Source organism: Panonychus citri, unplaced genomic scaffold (genome assembly GCF_014898815.1).
Source record: "Panonychus citri isolate SS breed McGregor unplaced genomic scaffold, ASM1489881v1 Contig00138, whole genome shotgun sequence".
In the NCBI taxonomy this organism is placed as follows: domain Eukaryota; kingdom Metazoa; phylum Arthropoda; class Arachnida; order Trombidiformes; family Tetranychidae; genus Panonychus; species Panonychus citri.
In genome coordinates this window covers 3,682,570-3,704,169 of record NW_026515543.1, presented here as the reverse complement: position 1 = coordinate 3,704,169, position 21,600 = coordinate 3,682,570, and the positions used below count along the sequence as shown (strand labels likewise).

The following is a 21,600-nucleotide window of genomic DNA, read 5'->3' as shown; positions in this document are numbered from 1 at the left end:
AATTCAAATTGTTGTCCAAAGATTCGAGATCATCAACACATTTTTTTCTTAATTATCCTGAAACAATCAACTAAAAATAAACATGTTAAATCAATTTGACAATAAAAGAAAATTTCATTCTAATTATTAATAATTAACTTTTTTTTTGTTCCAATCAAATTACTAATTGATGTAAATTTTTTGTCTTTTCATTAGCTATTAATGACAAACTAAAATTCCTCCAACCAACAAGTTCATTCATCAAATTGAATAATAGAAAATACTTTGAAAATTTCCAACAATTAAGGATTAGTTTAACTGAAGAAATTAAAAAAGAAAATCGATTTTGAAAAAGAGATTAAAAGTCTAATGTTCTATTCCATCAATAGATGGCGGTAGTGTTGCGAATGGAAAATAAATTGATTGTTTTGATTTATTTTCCATATGATTTTGTGAGTCCCAAATTGTTATTTTCTAATTACTTTGAATTAACTATGGAAGTTGTTGAAATAGAAAAGCAAAAAAGGACTCATCTTATTATTATCATTGATCTATCACCTAATCTGTACCTTCTACAACGTAATGATTCCTCTTATGAGATTTGGTTAAACTCGTTGATCTCATTTTGTAATATTCACTTGTTGATGAACAATGAAAATATGCTTCATGTTATTGGATCACATTGTAATGGGAATACGGTTCTTTATCCAATCGAAAATGATGATTCAAGTGACCTGAAAGGACCGACAAATGGTCAATATGAGCTGTTCTCGATTCTCTCAAAAACTATTCATAGTCAGATAAAGAAAGTTGTTCGACAATGTAGATCTTTACTGGAGGAAATTCATCAATCTAGAAATGGTGATTTGATTAAACCTCAGCCATTGATTTCTGGTGCTTTGGCCATGGGAATGTGTTGTATTCAAAGACACAAGGCTGATGTTGACTCTTCCAGAATGGCTGTTATTGCTGCTAGTAATTACGATTCAACCGCTTTCACCTCACAGTATATGAATTTCATGAATGTTTATTTCACCGCTCAAAAATTGGGAATTATCATTGATTCGTGTGTCCTCTCACCCGATGAACCAGAAGATGTGAAACACATTATCGCAAGTAAAATTCCCATGTCGATATTTCAACAAGGCTGCGATCTAACCAATGGAATTTATTTAAGAGTCGCCAATGTTAATGCTTTTTTGGAATACTTGATATGGGCAATGTTACCTGACTCAGAAATTAGGAAAAAATTGGTTCTTCCTTCACAGAAAAAGGTTTCATACAAAGCGGCCTGTTTTTGTCATCGAAATCTAGTGGACATTGGTTATGTTTGTTCCGTTTGTTTATCAATATTTTGCTCATTCTCACCAATTTGCTCAACCTGTAATACCGTATTCAAGCTTGGTCCACTTCCGACCGGAGTGAAAATGAAAAGAAAACAAGCAAAAGCCAAGTAAAATGTAATCACTCATCAAATTCAATTTATTCTTCCTCATCCTTTATCCATCCATCGAACTGTGCTAACAATATATCATCGTAATCATCAATTCATCATATTCAACAATCTCCTCATCAGTCAAACATCAATTACATCTTTATTTTAAATACATTGTAATCCTGAATCTCTTAAATTATAATAGGAAATGGTGAGAAAACATTTAAACTTTTCATTCATTGTCGCATGTTTTACCTAAGAGCTGTAGCCGCTTTACTATGGACACAAATTTATTCGATTAGTTAATCAATTTTAATCCAATTTATATAAAATTAGGTTAAGGATTGGAACTCAGAGGGCCCTCAAAGATACTCATTTCCTCCATATGATGAGAGTTCCACTCAAAGGACAATGAAAACCTGGACCAGGACCCTTGGATCCACCAATGAGACCTGCCAACATGATGAATTGTAGCCCATACAATTATGGTGGCCCTCGTATGGATAATGGTCCACATCCACCACCGCCACAACAACAACAACAACAGTAACAACAACCTCCATTCATGAATCCAGGCGATAATTACATGAACAATCATCGAATGCGAATGCCAGGGGACATGGGAATGCCGAGGTATAATGCTCCCATTAACGATGGTTCTATGCACCCACAATTCATTCCTCGAATGGGAGGTTACCCACAAGTGATGCCCGATCAGGTGCCATTTAACGGTGGCCCTTCACCTCAAGGTTATTTCTGAGGTAAAAACGACAAAAGCGACAAAAGTTTCTTCCTCTTCGTAAAATTGGTAAAATCTGATGAGACGTAAACACAAATACAAACCAATCATTAAACTAATTTGATGTAGCCTACATGTGATATATTTGTCTTCTTTAACATAAAACCTCGTCATCTCTCATCGAGGTGTAAAATTGTCTTTACACTGATGAATAAAAATAATAAATAAAATGTCACCATGAAAATTCAATGAGTTCAATTAAAGGGAAAAATGAAATGTGACAGAATTTGCCAACTGAAAGGAGTTCGTTGTAGACCAAATTCATTTTATCAACTCAAAAATTCATTTTATCATGAAAATACACCAAGTGAGTGGAAATACAGGGCTATTCAGCTATTTTACCAATGTTTTTTGGGATTTTCTTAGCAAATAAGAGACTCGAGACTTGAGTGGTATGAGTTTGAGCGATACTCAATTGTCATATAAAAAGATCAAGGGCATTGTTGAAAGAGAGCGTTTCAAGGTCATCTGGAGGTAATGAATGTTCAGAGATACTAATGGCAAATTTTGAGGTTTCTATGAGCTTGACTATGCACGTCAAGATGAATTTATTGGATAGGAGATTTGCAACAGTTATTCAATTAAACTGTAATATCTCAAGAACTGTGATAACAAAATTCTCTAAACTAATTTTCCAGGGATGAACAATGTGAGAACATAACTATATCACCTTCAGATGACCTTGAAAGAATTTCCAAGACATTTCAATTTTTCAACACCAAAAGTCCTGAGATAATTTCTAACTACTAGTATCAGGTCATTATTAATTCAATAATTGAATATCGCTCAGAAACTATGTTATTCTTTATTCTTATATTTTCAAGATGTGTCGTTCGGGATTCAGTTTAAATCGATAATCTATACAGCTCAAGCCTTTAATTTTATTTGCATTGGCGAGTAAATGAGCTAATGCAGCACAGTTTACAGTCAAATTTTCAAGATGGATTATCTACTACGAATGAGAATAAATTCTAAATTAATTTCATCAATAAGAAAAGTTTTCGTCTTTGTAAAACTCATTTCTTACCTGACTTTAAACTGAAGTGTAGAGAGTTTAATTTTCTTCAAGATCTTTCTGCATATTGTGATAATACATTTACGAGTCAATGAAAATGACTTTACTTGAGAGAATCATCAATCTGCATTGATGGAGCAAACAATGAAACTGTGGTTTAAATTTGGTAGAAAATTCTCATTTATGTGTCGTTTAAATCAACAGAAATAAATACAATACTTACCATCAAATCGAGATGATCTTTATGAAAGAAATCAATAATTTCTCCTTACCTTTCATCAGTATAAAAAATTGTCGCAATTGATAAAACTGATAAAAAATCAAAATAAACAATCATCAGGTTAATCGTTGACATTCATTGTTGAAAGAATTAATAATGACCTAATAGTTACAAATTATCTCAGGATCTCTTTTACTTATTGATGAAATTAATTCAAAATTTATTCTCACTCGGGGTACATTTTTAGTTGCAGAGATATAGTGTTTTTGATGCGGAATCCTTTTTATTCAACTTTCATTAATCTGCTCGTAACAAAGACTGTGAGATTAAAAAAACCTTTTTGATTTAGGCACATGAGGTTTTTTTTAATTTGAATCGATTGTGTCCACCAAATGACCTTGAAACCTTATCCTAACAGAATGACCGGAATGACCTTGATATTTTAATATGACAATTGAGTATGGCCCAAACTACCATAACTCGAGTATGGGGTCTCAACAATCAAAAACAAAAAAGTTATTCAAGAAAAACTTTTTGGAAACTTGGTGAAATGCCTTGTAGAAGGAGAAAATAAGAATCTCTCTGAACATCAACTCGAACAGAGAAATTGTTGTCAATGATCAATTCTAATCTTTCATTCCAATTATAATGAATTAATCAGTCCAAATAAATTGTAACTTTATTTTAATTATATTGTTGGACTAATAATGTTAAATAAACACAAAAATAGTATAAAAAATTCATATTACAATATAAACAAAGTGCAATTCAAATTTTAAGTGTTCAAAATGACAACCGAATGGGTTAAACTCATTTGGGTCTCTGAAAATCAGTTGATTGTTATGTAAATGGTGACATTACAATTATAATTTATCATTGGATTAATTGGCACAAATTGACTTATCCAATATGAGAGTAGTTCAATTAATTCGTATCCTTAATAATTATTAGGATGCATTTGGTAATATCGTTGAATCAATGAGGATAAACAAAAAACTGGAATCAAACAAAATGGCGACAATTTAAATTGTATTGTTGATGATTAAAATCAAATCCGATTGATTGTCGATCTTGTTGGGTGACAGAAAAAACTTTAATGCTTGTTAATTGACGACAATTGATTGTAAATTGGCAGGTAACTGTTGATTGTTAAATCGGGCATTGATTTGACACTGACAAAAGCTCCTAATTGTTCACTTGGTCCACTAATTAAATCCTGTTGGGTGAGTGATAAACGTGAACCAACACAATTACGTCGATAATCAACCGATAGCTCTTTAATTGATTCCTGTCTTTTGGCCGCAGTTGCCGCTGCTCGACGATTTAATTGATACTTTTGAGCTCGAATTCGAGGTCGATTTTTTGAAAAGCTACTAATCCGTTCTAACCGACGATCAGAAGCCTCACCACCAGTAATTAAATTAGCAAATCGTTTACGATTAACACGATCACCAGGTCCAAAACTACTGCCACTTGAATTTGTACTGTCACTTGAATTAGTATCATGTTGCTGATTATGATTAATATGAGCGGGATAATTAGGGTCAAATGGTAAATGAATCCTATTATGAGTCGATCTGTTCAAATGATATAATCCAGCATCTCTTGAACCATAAATTGATTGTTGCTGTTGTTGAATAAATTGACTAATTGTCCGTCCTGGTGATAAATTAGTCTCACTCATTGACCTTCGTGAGCCAATTACTCCTTTACTAGGACCAGTAACTTGACCACTGGCCAATTTATCCTTCCCATTATAATAGTAATGATTACTCAATGGATTGATAAAATGTGAGTCCTGTTGTTTGGACGAAGGAAGATTTTCCTTAATTACTGATGTCGACGAAGTTGGTAATTGATTAACTGATTGTCCATTATTAGTGTCCAATAGATGCAAATCACTGGCGGAAAAAAACTGCCACCCTCGGCGTTTCTCCTCTCCTATTCCTCCTCCTAACTGATTGTTACCATTAAGAATATTATTTGGATTAACAATTTGGGACGATGATCGTGACTTATTACGATTAATTAATCCTCCTAAAATTGGATTGGCTGCAATTAGATTGGCAGTTTTGGAAACATAAAAGTTTCCTTTCTCCATTTGAAGATGATTAAGATGAAGATGATTAGGTGTTAATGCTAATTGTGATGAATAATGATGACGATTTGGTTGCAGATGATAGTGATTACCACGGGATGGATACAATTGTTGATGAGACATATAATTAACAGATGATTTTTGATTTAATTGCGATTTTTGGTTGGATGTTGTTGGTTGATTGTCACTTTCGGAGTCACTTGTTGAACAAGAATCACTTGTAATTATTGAAACATCTTCACCTGATGAAGTTGATTCACCACTTTCAACGTCCCCTAATTGTTTACCATTAGCTGGACAATTACCAAGATTATCTGATTTAGTATAAATTGCTGAACCAGATTCTCTTGTATCATGAAATTCAAAATCATCATTAGCATTGGTTGTGAATGATAATTGTGAAATTGAAGCATCATCATCAAAATTAACTGAATTTTCTGGTTTCCTTAATTGTGGTTGTTGAGACGATGATTTAATTGCATCTTTACATCGACCATAATCAGAATTAGAATCACCAACTGATCTGACCTTAAGTGTTGCATAAATATGCTCATCATCATCGATAATATCATCATCATCTTGATTGTTGAAACGATTAGAATGGTTGATTAAATTGTTTAATTGTTTCTCTTTTTTGTTAAAATCTTTCACTTCGTTTGATTTTCGTTTACCATCAGACTTTTTACTCTTCCCAATCAATCTTCCTTTGTCATTATCATCATTAATTATCAGAGTATCATCTTGATTATCCTGTTGTCCACCACCGATTGGAGTGGTCAACTCCATGGTCGAGGCCATCATCTTCCGGTCAACGGTCGATGATGAAGAGAAATGCCAATTGTCGCCATTAACTGACCAGGTCATTGGTGATATTCTTGCCAAAGAGGGAATTTTTTCCTTCTTGATAGAATCATCAGATCGAGTTAATTGTGAGTTAATTGTTGAATTATTTGTTAGATATTGATTGAATTGAGTTAATCCCGATTGTGTTTGCTTCTTTGACAATTCGGTGATATAATTGTTGGACGATGATAAATGTGACGTTTTTCTGGATAATTGTCCCTTTAGATGATGAGGTTGATGATAATGATGATGATTAGCAAATAGACCAATTGATGAAGATGATTTAGTAATTGCTGCACCAACAGCGTTAATCGATAGTGATGAGCCATGATTATGTCTATTAACACCACCGACAATTGAATTTAAATGTAATTGTGATTGTGATCTATTATCAGTTGATGATTGATTATGACGACCTGGATAAGGGCTTCGAGATGTCGATGAAGTGACCAAATTTAAAGTTGATGGGCTCCGTTTAGCCTCAGGGGATTTCATTAATCCAAGGTAAGGTTTGTCAATTAGGACGAAATCATTATAATGAAAGGCAAACCCTTGATGTGATTTAGAGTTTATTAATCCTGATTTAGCATATTTTTCCGACCATGAGGATGATGATGGATTAATTGCTAATCCTCCACCTCCACTTGAGGTCAAACAACCAGATGAACCAGATGACCGACGGAAGGACAGTTTAACGGCATCACGAAAATTATCATCAGTTAAATATAAAGATATCGGCAAAAGGAAACCTTCAATTAAAGCAAACCAAGTGATCACATTGTCATGAAGAGGTGTCCAAAAATTGGGCACAATCATCCCAATGAACATGAATATCTGTTAATTATCAACGAAAAAAACACAAACAATTAGTTGATTGTCTTCAAAAAGCTACATTAAAATAACAATTAGATTTATTAATAAATCCAATTGTAAACTTTTTCCCTTATAAACTAATAATTACATCGTTTTATAACAATTAGTAAACTATTTTTGTAATAACAATCATCATTGATTAATTAATATACATTTTTTGGACTTTACAATTATTAAATTGTTCAGATTTTACTGTGAAATCATTTGATTGTTAATTCTAATCATTTGGTCACTTAAGGTCAGAATTTAACTTGAAGGAAAATTGAAATATTATAAGAAAAGGTTGAAGATGATTTAATTGTGGCCAGGAAATTAACAACAATCAACAACAATTAAGATGTTACGAAAAAAAGTTCAAGTTGATGAAAAGTTTTTTTTTTATTCACCAATTATTGATTTGAATGGATAGAAAAAGTTTAATTTTAACCTTAATTGTTACAATTAAAAGAGTTTAATGATATCGAAAGAGAGACAATTAAGAATAAAAATAATGTTAATTGAGTTCATTTTAATCAATGAGAATCTTAATCATTGCCTTTAAAACACAATTAATTGTGATGAGAATGAAAAAGTTTTCCAATGTTTAATTATTACAACACTTGGTCATCAATTAATTGTAACATAAATTAGTTGATTGAACCAGACAATTAATCAATGAGATAATCAGTCTAAATTGTCATTATTATTAATTGTTACTATTAATATGAAATGATAATAATTAGTTTGTAAATTATTAATTTTGATTGAATTAAGAGTAAGAGCCGGGATATTGAATTAGTGAATTGATTGTTTGTGTAACTTTTGATTAGTGAACGAGTTAAGATGATTAAAATGAAAGTATTTAATTACGACAATTAAATTAGATGATGAAACTAAATCAGTAACATCAACAATAATCATCAATAATGATTAACCTTGATAATGATTATGAGATAACCTTGCGGGTAATAACAATTAGCTAATTGTAAGACACATCTTTCAAATCGATATGATAAAAATAATAAATTATCCCAACAATTAACTAATCATTTGGTTAGAAAAAATAACAAAATTAACTTTTCAATATCAATTTTTTTTTGTTTTCACCACAAAAAGGTAAACCAGATTAACCATTGAAACAGTTAATTATCACTGATTGTTCAATGTTAAAAGTGAAAAAAACAGCACAGCAATTAAGATAATCCCAAGCTCCGGTTAATCAGTTGATATAAATTCAGAAATTAGTGAACAATTAACTGTTTCATTTCCCTGCGATCGAAAAAATTGTTTTCGAGTTCCTTTTTTTTCACTCATAGTGATTAGATGTGAGCAACAATTAACATTACTAATTCAGAATACATAATATTGATTGTGATTATAATCATAATCATGAGTGACCTTTAACTTGTTGCAAATTGTAACCTTGATTGTTGATAATCAGCAAGAAAAAAATCACAACAATAACATTGGAAGGAAGGTAAAAATAAAAGAAGCTGAGAGCTGATTGTTTCCAACGATTAAGGATAATCACAATAATCATATTTAAACAGTGGACAACAATCATGAATGATGATTAACAATTGATTGTTACGTTAATGTAACTACAAGATACTGATTGTTAATCAATGTAACTGGGAATCGTTAAGATTTATCATCAATCGAGAAAAAAAATTTTCAGTTTTTCTTTTTCAATTTGTAGTAATCTCATCATGATGGAGAAATCTTCATGCTCCTTATCATCTTTATCATCGTTATCTTCATCAATATCTTCCAAGAATAGTAATAAGATACGATTCTATTTTCATGATTAATCTGAATTTCGTTCAATCATTTCAAGAAAATAATGATGACCCTTCAAGGTCAAAGCTTTTAAAGTTATCAAATTTTCAAGATATAAGATAGATGAACATGATGAACAAGGTGATATTCATGTTGCAACTTATTCATCATCATGAAATTTACGTTCAATTCAAGGTGTCAAGTCTATAAGATTCACACCCTTTTTCAGATGAACATTTATGAATCAACATGATCATCATTAAATTGTAGCCTCACTTAATTTACAATCAATTAATCATCGTAATGATGAATTAGAATAACAAAAATTAATCAATACTAACACCCAATATTATAATAGATTCTGGCTGATAACTTTTGACCCTTATTGCTTTCTGGTGATTAAGATTAATTGTTACAATTAATTTCTGTTTGTATCGTGTTTAAATTGAATTTATCTTGAAATTATTAAATTACCAGTGACAATCATCATCATAAATTTTAATCATTTCACTGAAAGTTTATTCAACTAATGAATTGAAAATTATTGGTTATTGTTACCAAATCAATTGTTTGGATAAAGACAAATGATTAGTAAATTGTGACTTTCAATTGGTCAATTGCTAGGAAATGATAATAACACTTAACTCTACAATAAAGTTAATTATTAATTCATTTTGTCTCTTCAAGTTAATCACTATTCTTAATTGTGAATCAAAATCGTGTCCGTCTGCTTCCGTATGACCAGATAATCATAAATTGTTGGTAAAATCAACGTTTAATTGGGTTGATAATATTCAATCATCATTTTGATAAACTGTTACAATCAAGTTATCATTTATAAATCATCGTAGTAGAAAATTGAACAGAAAATAATTGTAACTTGATTGTTACCCTTGACACTGTGTTATTATCAATTGAACGACAACAATTAACATTGATCGTGAGGCACGATCGGTAATAGATTTGATGAAATCCAATCAATGTTGTAGTTTACAATCTTAATCATGATTTAAATTGATAATAATCATAAACAATTGTAATGAAAATCGTTTCACTTTTATTACAATCAACTCATTCCCTTCATTAATTCATATCAAACAATCAATTGGATTTCTGTGATTAGTTAACGATCATGATGAGGTTAATGATGAGCTAAATCATAACAATTAACATAACCATTTTCATGATAATTTAGTGAAAAAAAAATATATTGATTATTAAACAGCTAGTGACCATTAAAAATTCAAATAAATTCAGAAAATTTTAATTGTTACAATTAAGATTCGTACTGATCAGTTTATTACCAAGATTTACAAATCATCTTGATGTTGATGTTAATTTTTTCACCGATAATGCCAATGATTAAATAGTGGAAACAATCAAAATTGATTGTAAACTATTAAACTGACCTTTAAATTGTAACAATATCAAGGTAAGCTGATTAAATCAATGGGTAACTGTTTAGTTAATCATTACATTCAACTGATTAAATGGATACAGTTAATCAAACAATTATGGCTTCAGGGTGAAGATGTTAATTCAAATAATAATAGATCCGCTTCTGATAATCAACGTTTATTATTATGATTACCTATTATGATTAAGGAAAATCAAAACCGGATTAACTAGATTCATCATCATTCAACCTTAATCTAGTATCTTGGATTATCAGGAATCTCATTTAAATCATCTAATCGTGTCTTATTATGATTATCATTTGATCATTATTATTGTGATTATCAACAATGATGACCGATTCAGAAAAGGTCAATTTGATTTACAACAATCAACAATCAGTAGTTAACCAAAAAAGTGATCTTTTGATTATCAAGTAATCATGATAAATATTATTTAGAAATGTTTAATTTCTGGTTTACAATCATATCGGATTTTGATCAATAGACAACAATCAAATTTAAATTGTCACTATTAACCAATCATCAGGCTTATTATAATTTGAAATCATCTAAATCACAATTAGTTTTGTTAACCAAATATTACAATTGACTGTCAAACTATTCCAGTTAATTGTGAATCCAGAATATTATTTTTCTAATCAACTGAGAAAGTGAAAATTGCCCCAAGCAATTTAACCCTTCCCGTTAAATTACAATTTAAGTTAATTCAGTTTCCATCCCTAAACTTGTTCATCACAATTAACTTTATAAATACTCTCAACACTTACAGATCTTTATTATAACAGTTTAAATATTGTTACTTATTGAATATCGAGGTAATAATTTACATTAACAATTAATATTAACAAGCCTAGGATGTTGAGGTGATGAAGAAGATACTATTTAATTAATCATTGGGATGAGAACAATTAAATTGTTTCCAATTGCAACCAAGAGACAAACGCTGGATAACAATAAACCCGGACTAATAATTTTGAATATAATCTACCAACCGTTGATTGTGATTAAGAAATAGAAACAGCAACATAATTAGAGATGATGATGAGAGAGAAATTAATTGTGATCATATAAAGGAAAGTTAAAAAGAGAGTAAAAAATTAGCTGGTTAGTTGATTGAATTTCTGAATAATCATATTGCCCTGATTTAAGGAGGAGAACAAGCTGATTTACTGATTGTTGTCTCTTTTCAGTTAATTGTTGTCATAATCTTTATCTAGATTGATCTAAATTTCTCTTTCTTTTTGAATTTTCTCATCAAAACAAATCACAATCAATGAGAATCAACAAACCCATGAAAAGTATAAGCGGATTTTCATCTTTATCAACATCTTATTGTGAATTCAATGTTACCTTTAATCATTAAGGTAAATCCTTTTTTTCAACTTCTTCTCAATCTTTCCCTTTCAATTATTAACCCATCTCTTTGTTATTGTTGTTAATTATTGACAATTAGGATCCTGGAATCACAGGTATATAAGTGGGCGAAATGTTCAAATCAAAGTATCAGTTGATCTTCATCAATCTAACAGTGAACATCATTTAGTGATAGAATTGAACATTTTGGATTATCTTTAACACTTAATTCACTTTATTTCGACAACTAAAACAGCAACAATTAACTAAATTAGAATGTCTACAATTCGTGTTTTGGGTGAGTTTTCATTGATTCTCTTTCTCTTTAATTGTTGATTGCAGTTTAATCATTTCTTGTTTTTTGTTTCTTTCTCTGTTTGTGTTTGTGATCTGTTGATTTATTCCAGGAGATTTAGTTATTTTCACCATCGCTGTTCATCTTAGTTTATCTCAATTGGCCTTCGCCAGTGTACCAAAAGCCGCTGCCGCTAATTTAACAGCCTACAATACACCTTATGCTTATTATGATTACGAACGAGATCCTCGCCAATGGATGGGAACACCTTATACACCTTATGGGGCATCAGTCGCTCCCTTGACCGGTGGATTAGAAGCAATTGCAATCGGTCTTTTAATTGCTCTTGGAATTGGAATAATTGGATTCCCATTGGTTCTTCTCCTTTTCTCACTTTTCCTTGGAAATTCTGGTTCAGGTCTCAGTTTTGTTCCACCGGCATCAACAACCACCGTCACTGGCCGTAAACGACGAGATGTCCTAAGTAACCTTTTCCCCCAAGTTCCACCTCAACTTCAAGATCGATTAGTGAAAATGTTCAGTCAATTCAGTGAATCTCCTGATAAAATGGCCTTTATCAAGAAATACTTGGAATCTTAATCGATCTCCTAATCTACAATCATCAAACTTTTTCCAAAGTGATAAAACTTTTTTTACCATCTCAAATTTTGTTTAATTTTTTCCCGAACTGTAAGCCCACCAAAAAGTAATTGCAATCAGTTGATTATAAAATAAACAACCAACTGAATTCAGTCAATTATGATTATCATACTGTAAAAAGAAACTGTAAAAGCTCATAATCAAACCCAGTGACATTTAAAATTAAAACTTTTTTGTTGAGAGAAAAAAATTAATCCTAAACGTTGAAAAAATTCAACAATTAAGACAGAAAATCAATAGAAATTGACCACACAGTTACACAAATTGACCATTTAAAACTCCAATCATTTAATACATAGAATTGAATCAAAAGAAATCGACAATAAATCAATTAGTAAATAAGATGAATTATTGAGGATTTCAAAAAGTGATTTAATTATTAACGAAAACAGGGTAACCCAGAAACGAATGATCGAAAAGGTAAACAGATGCTTACGAATGCTGTGGATTAATTTAAATAAACCTAATTAAAGTTAAATTGTTCTGTTTAATGAAATAATTAATTCGGTTTGAAACAAAGTTAATATTTGATAATAGCAACTGACCCAAGTTTAATTGCTGTGCCTTATATTGTTTTATTAGTTTGATTTAATTGTCATTAAGATTGACAAGGTTCAAGTAATTTAACAATTAAATATCATACATAAAATATTATAATGATTAAGTAAATTGTTTCAATGAAAATACAACCGGGAAGTGAAACCAATTGTTATCCGATGATTTTAATTATGAGCCAACCATTAAAATGGACGAAACAATTTAAATTGTTACTCTCGAATAATGGGTTTTCATTAGCTGAGAAAACTGTAAATTAATTAATTGCAACTTAATCAACTACCAGTTTCAACTAACAATTTGACAACAACCTTTAATTTTGTACTTATTAATACAATTCAATCAGACAATTAACTTTTGTCACAATGGTGAATGTTAATTTTTACTTTCAGTGAATCAACAATTAACTCAATTTACTTGCATCTCGTTTATAAATCAAACTGTGTTGATTTAACAGTCGATAATTTAATTCAGTTTAATTAGATGAAAAAAAAAGTTAAATCAAATTCATTAATTGTGTGTGGGTTGGCTTGATTATCAGTTAATTGTTAGCAGTTGATTAGATGTTGAGATGTCGATTTGATTTGGTTAACAATTTTTTTCATTGATAATCATCTTAATCACCCGGAATTAGTAAATCATGAAGGCGAGGATTTATGATTAATCTTAATGATAATCAAATCTTTTTGGCCAGTTAAAGTTACAATTAACTAATTGTGGGTTAAGATTTGAAAGTGTGAAACTAAAATTTTAAGCTAAGATTAAGACAATTTAGTTCAATTTTGCAAATTAGTTTAAATTGTGATCAACTGATTTAGAAATTCATATATAACAATCAATCCTCTTCCGGTCAACAATTAAAATTAAACGTAATTAGTGAAATGAAAACAATTTTGCTTATTGTAGTTATTATATTAGATTTAATTGTTCCAGAATTGAAATTGATTTTTTTCAGCTTAATCTTTGATTAACCAATGAATTTAAATTGTTGATGAGAAAGTAAATTGTTACCACTAATGGTTAACTATTTCAAATTGTTCACTTACATTTTCTCATCATCAAAGTTAATTTAAATTGTCATTTCTCACACTCTAACAATTATCACAAATTAATAATAATGTTAATTTATTAATCATGACAAGGGATAAATACACAAAACACACAATTAGATTTAATTGTGTGTCAATTGTTAGTCCGAAAAGTTAATTGTATTAAACTTTCTCTCTCTCTCTCTATGTTAATGGAGCAAAACAATTGAAACTAAATCAGTAAATCATCAAAAGTACACTGAGTTGATTATTATTCTGATTGTTTATATGGCTCTCAAATTGAATTAAACCAACAATTAGATCTGATTATTAGATGAAAACATTTAATTGTTGAATAATAATAATCCAATAAAAGTATCGTAGGGAAACTGAATTAAATCAACATTAACCATCATGATGATTATTTTAGATTAAGGTGAAACAATTAAGAAACGAGATTTCAGAATTTGAAATGGATTAAAGTTGATTGTGATTAAGATGATAATGGTGTTGATTAAATTAAATTGAATTTAATTTAACTTATTTTTTCTTCTTCTTCATCTTCTCAACTTGTTGATGGTAAATTGAATGAACTAATTTAGTTTCGTTGATTAATATAACAACAATTAACAATAAGATAAAGTTACTGTTATGTTGCTTTAAATTATAATAACAATTTACCTTTGAAACAACAACAATTAACCAAACCCAAGACAATTGAATTATTTCAAGAAATTAACTGTTCCATTATTAAATCATTAACTTAATTTTAGTAGATTAACTGATTGTTAACATAACAAACAATGACAAAAACTTAATCATTGAGCATCTTAAATTAGTTAAACTCAATTGTTGGCGCTAGAAATTTACTGGTTAAGCAAAATTGGAGTGAATTTAACTAAATCAGTAGATCAACTTGATTAACTGACTAAACATTGAATCAGAAACAATTTAAATAATCAACTCGCACCAAAATTGTTCACCAATCAGGTGACCCTGTTTATTTAAATAACATTAGGTCAGCATTTCCGTTCAACAATTAAAATTGTAAATATTAAGAGAACAATTTAAATCGTTAATTGCTGTTAATTGTAATAATAAATCAGTTGACAAAAGTAACTAAAGTGACAACATTGACCTTAACCATCTCTTAACTGTAATTCCGTTGATAACTTGATTATTTTTTGCTCTTTCTACAAATATAAAACTCAAATTACTAAATCATTCATGACTAATATCAATTGTTAATTGCTGATGACATTCAAACAATTAATCCTGAGCAATTAATCCGATAAGATCATAACCTTCATGACATCAGTTGAATTTTTGTTTAAAAGCCTCTTATTGTTTTCCCTCCATTTTTTTACTCTTATTGCAACAATTTAGGCTTAATTGTTATGAGTGATTACATATTAACTTGATTATATTTTGACATGTTAATCTAAAAAACTTTTAATTGTCACTTTTCATGTTAATCCCTTGTATTAATCATCCTTGAACTTGAACAATCATCTTGATGATGATTCTGATATTTGATCATCTTTTAACCTTGTTTATCGTAATAACTTTTTTTATATATCAGTGTGGTCGTGATTAGTTAATTGTTTATAATAAACAGTTTTACAATCGCATAAAAAAATCGCCAAACAATTAAATTAATATTGAATTACAATGTTACCGTTACAATTAAATGTGATTATAATTGTTAATGAAAAAGAGGAAATCATAAAAAAAAACATCAACAATCAACTAAACCAATAAACAATTTAAATCTAATCCAACTTTCCTTTTGTTTTTTTTTCTGGGTCAATTGTCTTGGTGGTTATAACAATTTACTTAATTATTATCAAAATCTATTACCTGAGTAATTTAATTATAAGAAAAAGTTAATTGTAAATTGAATCAAGAAAATCATCATATTCAAATCACCAATAAAAGCAATAACATAGTAACAGAAATTAAGGAAACAATTTCTCAACCAACAATTAATAATTAATTTGATTGCTACAGTTAATAGTGTTTATTATTACCTCTTCGTATACTCGATTTGTTTAATTATCTACAATTAACTAATCCAGTAATCTCACCATACATTTTGTTTTCCAGGTTATGAACCTTATAAACTTTATTTACAATCATACGAATGGTAAAATGATTAAAGATGGTTAGTTAATTGTTTCGATGATTTTTTCACAACAATTGTAATTAGATTTATTTTCTTAATTAGAGGATTTCAATTAGAAAGCAAAAAATTAAGGATTAAGATTTGGGAATGAAAAACTTTCATCTCTTTAAGGCTCAACCATCATCTTAATCTGGATATTTTTTTCTGTTCATTGTTAAAGGTTAACTTAATTGTGATTACAAGCAATTAACTGTGATAATTTAGATTCTGTTCACGAGGGAATCAACAGTTTACAAAGTACAAGTAAATCAGGTTCAAACAATCAGCAACAATTTAGAGTTTATTTTAATAGTTTGTTGATTTAGGTAGAAACATATTAATCCAATATTGCATCACAGAAATTAATCTTAATCCTTAACTGATTTACTAATGGTTTAGTTACATTCAATTGATTAGTGAGATACTAGAAGTTGATTTAGTTGCACTATTTAAATTATTGATCAAAACTAATTAGTATGAAAGGTTAATCCAATTACGTTAGACTAATTTATCAGCTGAATGTTTATCTTCAAAATCAAATGGATTAATATTCTGGTTGAAGAGATTAAGACAAGATTAAAGGTTAGGTAATTAAGTAGATAATCACAATTAGATTAAATTGTTTCTCATAATGTTAACCGTGATTAGAGTTAAACAATTTAGATCAAACATTTTTCAATCAATCACAATTCATGTTTATATTAATGATGTTCATCAATTGGGTGAACCAGCAATTGATTGTTAACAAAATTGTCAATCAACAATTTGTTAATCAATTGATTGAGAAAAGATTTCAATCATTAGAGACTATAAACAAAAACTTTCTAAATCATTTTAATTGCATTATATTGATGTTAATTGTTGTCAAGATCAGTTGTTAATCATTGACCTTAATCCAGTAATTATGATTGTAATTGATTGTTATGAAGTTTAATCTGATAATTGAAATGTTTTTGTTTCTTTTTTTCAAAGAGATAATCACAACAGATATGATAACTCCAAGAGAAACAATTAACAAACAATTAATTGATTCCAATCCACGATTATATTAATGAACGTAATAACAGAAATTTGAACACAATCAAATTAATTGTACCAGTTAATTAACGATCCTCGATTATACTTGTTAATTATTCAAAATGTCAAGAACAAGCTGATTAGAGTCATTATCCAATCTAATTTTATCCCTCGAATTGATTAGATTTTGTTAATTGTTCACAATTAACAAAGTATCAGGTAAATTATGAGAGAGAGAAAGTTAATCAGCTAATCTATCAGCTGATTAGTTGATTATGATTTGAATATCATTACTTTTTTCATCTTGAAATTGTTTATTTTGAACCAAATTTATTATTATTAATTACTTTTAATCATCAGTCTGATTCACTAATTGTAATCATCTTGAAATTATCGTAGGTAGATTATCAAGTTTGATTCTTTGCCCGTGACAACAATTTATTTGACAGCAAATTAACTCTACAATCATGATTAACAATCAACAATTTGATTTGATTTTTTGATGATTCTAAATTTAATCCACATTGGTAAACCATTAAAATCATGTTGATTTATGAGAGGTTGAAATGATTAAGATTTAAACAGAATCAGATTAACAGATTTGTAATAATAATCGTTAAAATGAAAAACAATCATAATTACCTGTTGATCGTTAACTTTAATCATTTCAATATTGGTAACAATCAAATTAATGATTAGTTACAATAAACCGAATCATCAATAATTGTAATGATCAATATAACCTTTTCATTTGTAATCATGATTATGATGATGATTTAACTAAATTGTATTCATATTAATTAATGAATCACACAATCATAACTTAACCAGTTCATAACTAAATCAACAATTAACTGAATATCAAACTATTATAACTTTTATTTTTTCACTAATCATTAATTTTTTTACAGGTTAATTTAAATTCACATTATGATTAACATAATTATCAGCCAATTAGATGGACAAGATTTACTCAGTCATTATCTTAATCTATTACAATCAAAAGGGTTTAAATGATTAAGAAAGTCACAATTTAGTAAATTGTTAATCATTATGATTCTAGGTTTGATTAAACAATTACACCAATGAATTAAATATTACCATCATCAAGTTAATCAACAATTACAATTGTTTAACTTTAATTATCTGATACTGATCATGATGGATGCACAAATTGTTTGACCAACAATCAACAATCATTAAATTATCATTAAATGGTTACAACTTTCAATGATAAATTGTAAATTGTTAATTTAATTAGGAAGCTTAAAGTTTTACAATCAACATGTTGTATATAAATTGATTTGGAAACGATAATATCAAAATTGATTTGATTCAAAGTAAATAATTAAGATAATAGCATATTATTAAATTCAATCAATTCCAACAATCGATTATCATTATTTTATTGATGATAATAATATAATAATAACCTGATCACAATTAAACATTTGTTTAAATTGTCAAATCATTTTGATTCTGTTTAAAACTGTCAGTTGATTATTGGTTGACAACAACAATTTGAATGGTTGATAATCCTCTTAACGATTAGACAATTAAGAAAAATATCAAAAATTGTTTACAATTAAGACATGAAGGGGATAAGAAAAATGGTCACCAGTTGATTGAAACAATTAGATAAACAATCAAACACCAAATGGATCAACAATCAACCAGCAACAATTGGATTAGTGTAACAGGTAAAAAGTCACAAACAAAAGTGAATGTGGATTTAAAAGTTGACGAAGTTACAATTTAAGCTCCTTAATCCTGTTTGAATATTAATTTTTTCCACTTATTTCGTTAACAATTTAATTCAATTGTTAATCAAAAGTAAAAAGTAAATTAAATGTAATCATAATATTGGTTTAAGACTTTTTTCTTCGTTGATTGTTGTTGCATTTCACAAGAAAAAAAAGGTAACTTTGGTTGACTGATTTTAATCAACAATTTAGTTCGACCGCAATTTATATTGTCATTGATAAATCCAAGGATTGATTATTTTTATCATCATTATCATTTCTCTCTCTCTCTCTCAGTGATTTACCTTTTTCAGAACTTTTGTTCATCATCATGGTGGCAGTTATTATGATAATAATAAGAATAACCAACAAAAAAGGTAAAGTAACTTGATATCGGCCTGAATATGAAGATGGGAGTTGGTGTTGATGATAAGATGATGATTATAAGGATGAGGATGAAGATAATGAAGATAATGGTTGTAAAAGTAGATTTGGTTTAATTTAAGGACCGTGAGTAAAGTGTATTAATCAAGTCGATAAATAAAAGTTTCTTCAATCAGAATGAGTTGAAATTCAGAAGAAAAGAAATAATTTTTTCTTTCTCGTCTTAAAACTCACTTTGAATCAAACTAATCAATCGACATTATCACTTCCCGAAATTGTTGGAAGATGAAGATGATGAGAGAAGACCTTAAATATAGTAAAGTCAACGAAAGTGAATGACAAGAAAAGAAGAGATTTAAAAAAAGAAAGAGATGACTTTCGGATTTTCATCAATTTTTTCATCTTTTCTGATCCTTTGATTACTTTAAATTAAATTTGATTTGCTCAATTGATTTCTACCTGTAAATAGTTGATCTTTTTGTTAACATTTCGTATATGGAAGATGATAAAAGAAGATGAAAAAAAGAGTCAACATCCTTTTCCTTTCCTTAAGTGTTCATTATAAACTTTACAATAATTAGAATCTAAATCATCAATAACAGAGCTAAATTTGATTAACGGACATTTAATCAATAACAATTTCATCGTGTTAGAATTGATCAAAAGCCAGAATAATTGGATTGATTGAAAAGTCAATCCAATTAATAATCAAAATCAACCAACAATAATAAAGGAAAAGTCAACTGAGAATCGTGAAGAAAATTAAAATTAACATCACAATAATTGGGGAATAATTAAAGAAAGCAAATCATTTCTATTTGTGGTAATTAATTAGCGAGAAAAAATTAACTAATCCAAAGATACTAAACGATTATGTTAATCTCGCTAAATACAATTTTAATTACAATTAAATTGCTACTGTTTTTTTTGGATGTTAGTTGATTGTTGTATTGTTTTGGACCTCATAGTTTTGGGTACTGAATAAACCGACAATTTCATCAGAACCACCAAACAGAATCAACGGAAATTGGTCCAGAACAGAAAACTACAATTGGGTCAAGAGTTGACAATTAAGAGACAGTCAAAGCAAAAAAAGAGACTTGAATTTAGTGTTGAAACTAAGGTCAACTAATCTTACCTAAAAACGACAATTAAATCAACACAACGTGAAAATAACTGTTCAAGGGATTATGAGGATGAGGATGAAAAAACTGACAACCCAAGGCAATGAAAAAAAAGCAGATGAGATGAGGAAAAGGTTACAAGTTTTATGAGTAGATATTATCATTATTCTTGACTAATTTATCGTAATAAAGGTAAATTAAGTTTGTTAATTGAGTTGATTTTGTAATATTTTACTTCAATTCGTGAATTGCATGTAAATTTAATCAAATGATTGCATGTTTTAATTTGATAATGATGATGAGAAGTCACCACCAACATTAATTTAACTTTGACCATCAAGCTAACGATCAACAAACTGGACATTCAATTGGGCAGCAAATCAAGTTGAACAGTTTCAGTTGATCAGATTTTATTAAAAAAAATCTCGCTGTTGATGAATGATAATAATCAACAGATGATGATGATGATTTAAAAATTGCAGCAGATTGTTTACTTAAATTTTATCGTTAAATCAAGTATTATCTCGGATAATGATTAGAGGGTTAAGATGATTAAAAAGATGAATGGGGAGAGAGAGGGAGGAAGAGAGAGGGTGAGCCCTCACGTCTACAGGTAACACAAGGATTGGAACCAGTCACCAGGTTGGAAATTACAATTGGATGAGGTCAAGTTTCCCGCTTTTAAGGATGATGATGATGCTACTACTTATACCAACTATTAACAATGATAATACATTAAAAAACATCATTTACCTTGATGAAAGTACAAATAATATACATAAAACCGAAGCCAACAGGATGAGATTTACAAAATGTAATTGAGACTCAATTAGTTGTTAA

General features: G+C 29.0%; 4 protein-coding genes across 4 annotated transcripts in view; 3 read left to right on the top strand and 1 right to left on the bottom strand.

Moving 5' to 3' along the window:
- Positions 1–416: 416 nt before the first annotated feature.
- Positions 417–2,439, top strand: LOC128393782 (general transcription factor IIH subunit 3-like). The gene is made up of 2 exons (XM_053353993.1): positions 417–1,625; positions 1,751–2,439. The coding sequence occupies exon 1, from the start codon at positions 474–476 to the stop codon at positions 1,434–1,436; it is 963 nt and encodes a 320-aa protein (XP_053209968.1). The 5' UTR covers positions 417–473; the 3' UTR covers positions 1,437–1,625; positions 1,751–2,439.
- A 1,670-nt stretch (positions 2,440–4,109) lies between these two features.
- LOC128393619 (uncharacterized protein DDB_G0283357-like) overlaps positions 4,110–21,600 on the bottom strand; it is a 34,760-nt gene continuing 17,269 nt past the window's right edge. The window contains exon 2 of the mRNA XM_053353812.1: positions 4,110–7,223. Within this exon, the coding sequence (XP_053209787.1) occupies positions 4,542–7,223 (2,682 nt within the window). The 3' untranslated portion in view covers positions 4,110–4,541. The remainder of the gene's footprint in view (positions 7,224–21,600) is intronic.
- LOC128393644 (uncharacterized) lies at positions 11,060–13,292 on the top strand. The gene is made up of 3 exons (XM_053353841.1): positions 11,060–11,802; positions 11,892–12,089; positions 12,199–13,292. The coding sequence occupies exons 2-3, from the start codon at positions 12,068–12,070 to the stop codon at positions 12,684–12,686; spliced, it is 510 nt and encodes a 169-aa protein (XP_053209816.1). The 5' UTR covers positions 11,060–11,802; positions 11,892–12,067; the 3' UTR covers positions 12,687–13,292.
- LOC128393647 (mediator of RNA polymerase II transcription subunit 9-like) overlaps positions 16,894–21,600 on the top strand; it is a 123,001-nt gene continuing 118,294 nt past the window's right edge. The window contains exon 1 of the mRNA XM_053353845.1: positions 16,894–16,900. The gene's annotated coding sequence lies outside the window, so the exon portion shown is untranslated. The remainder of the gene's footprint in view (positions 16,901–21,600) is intronic.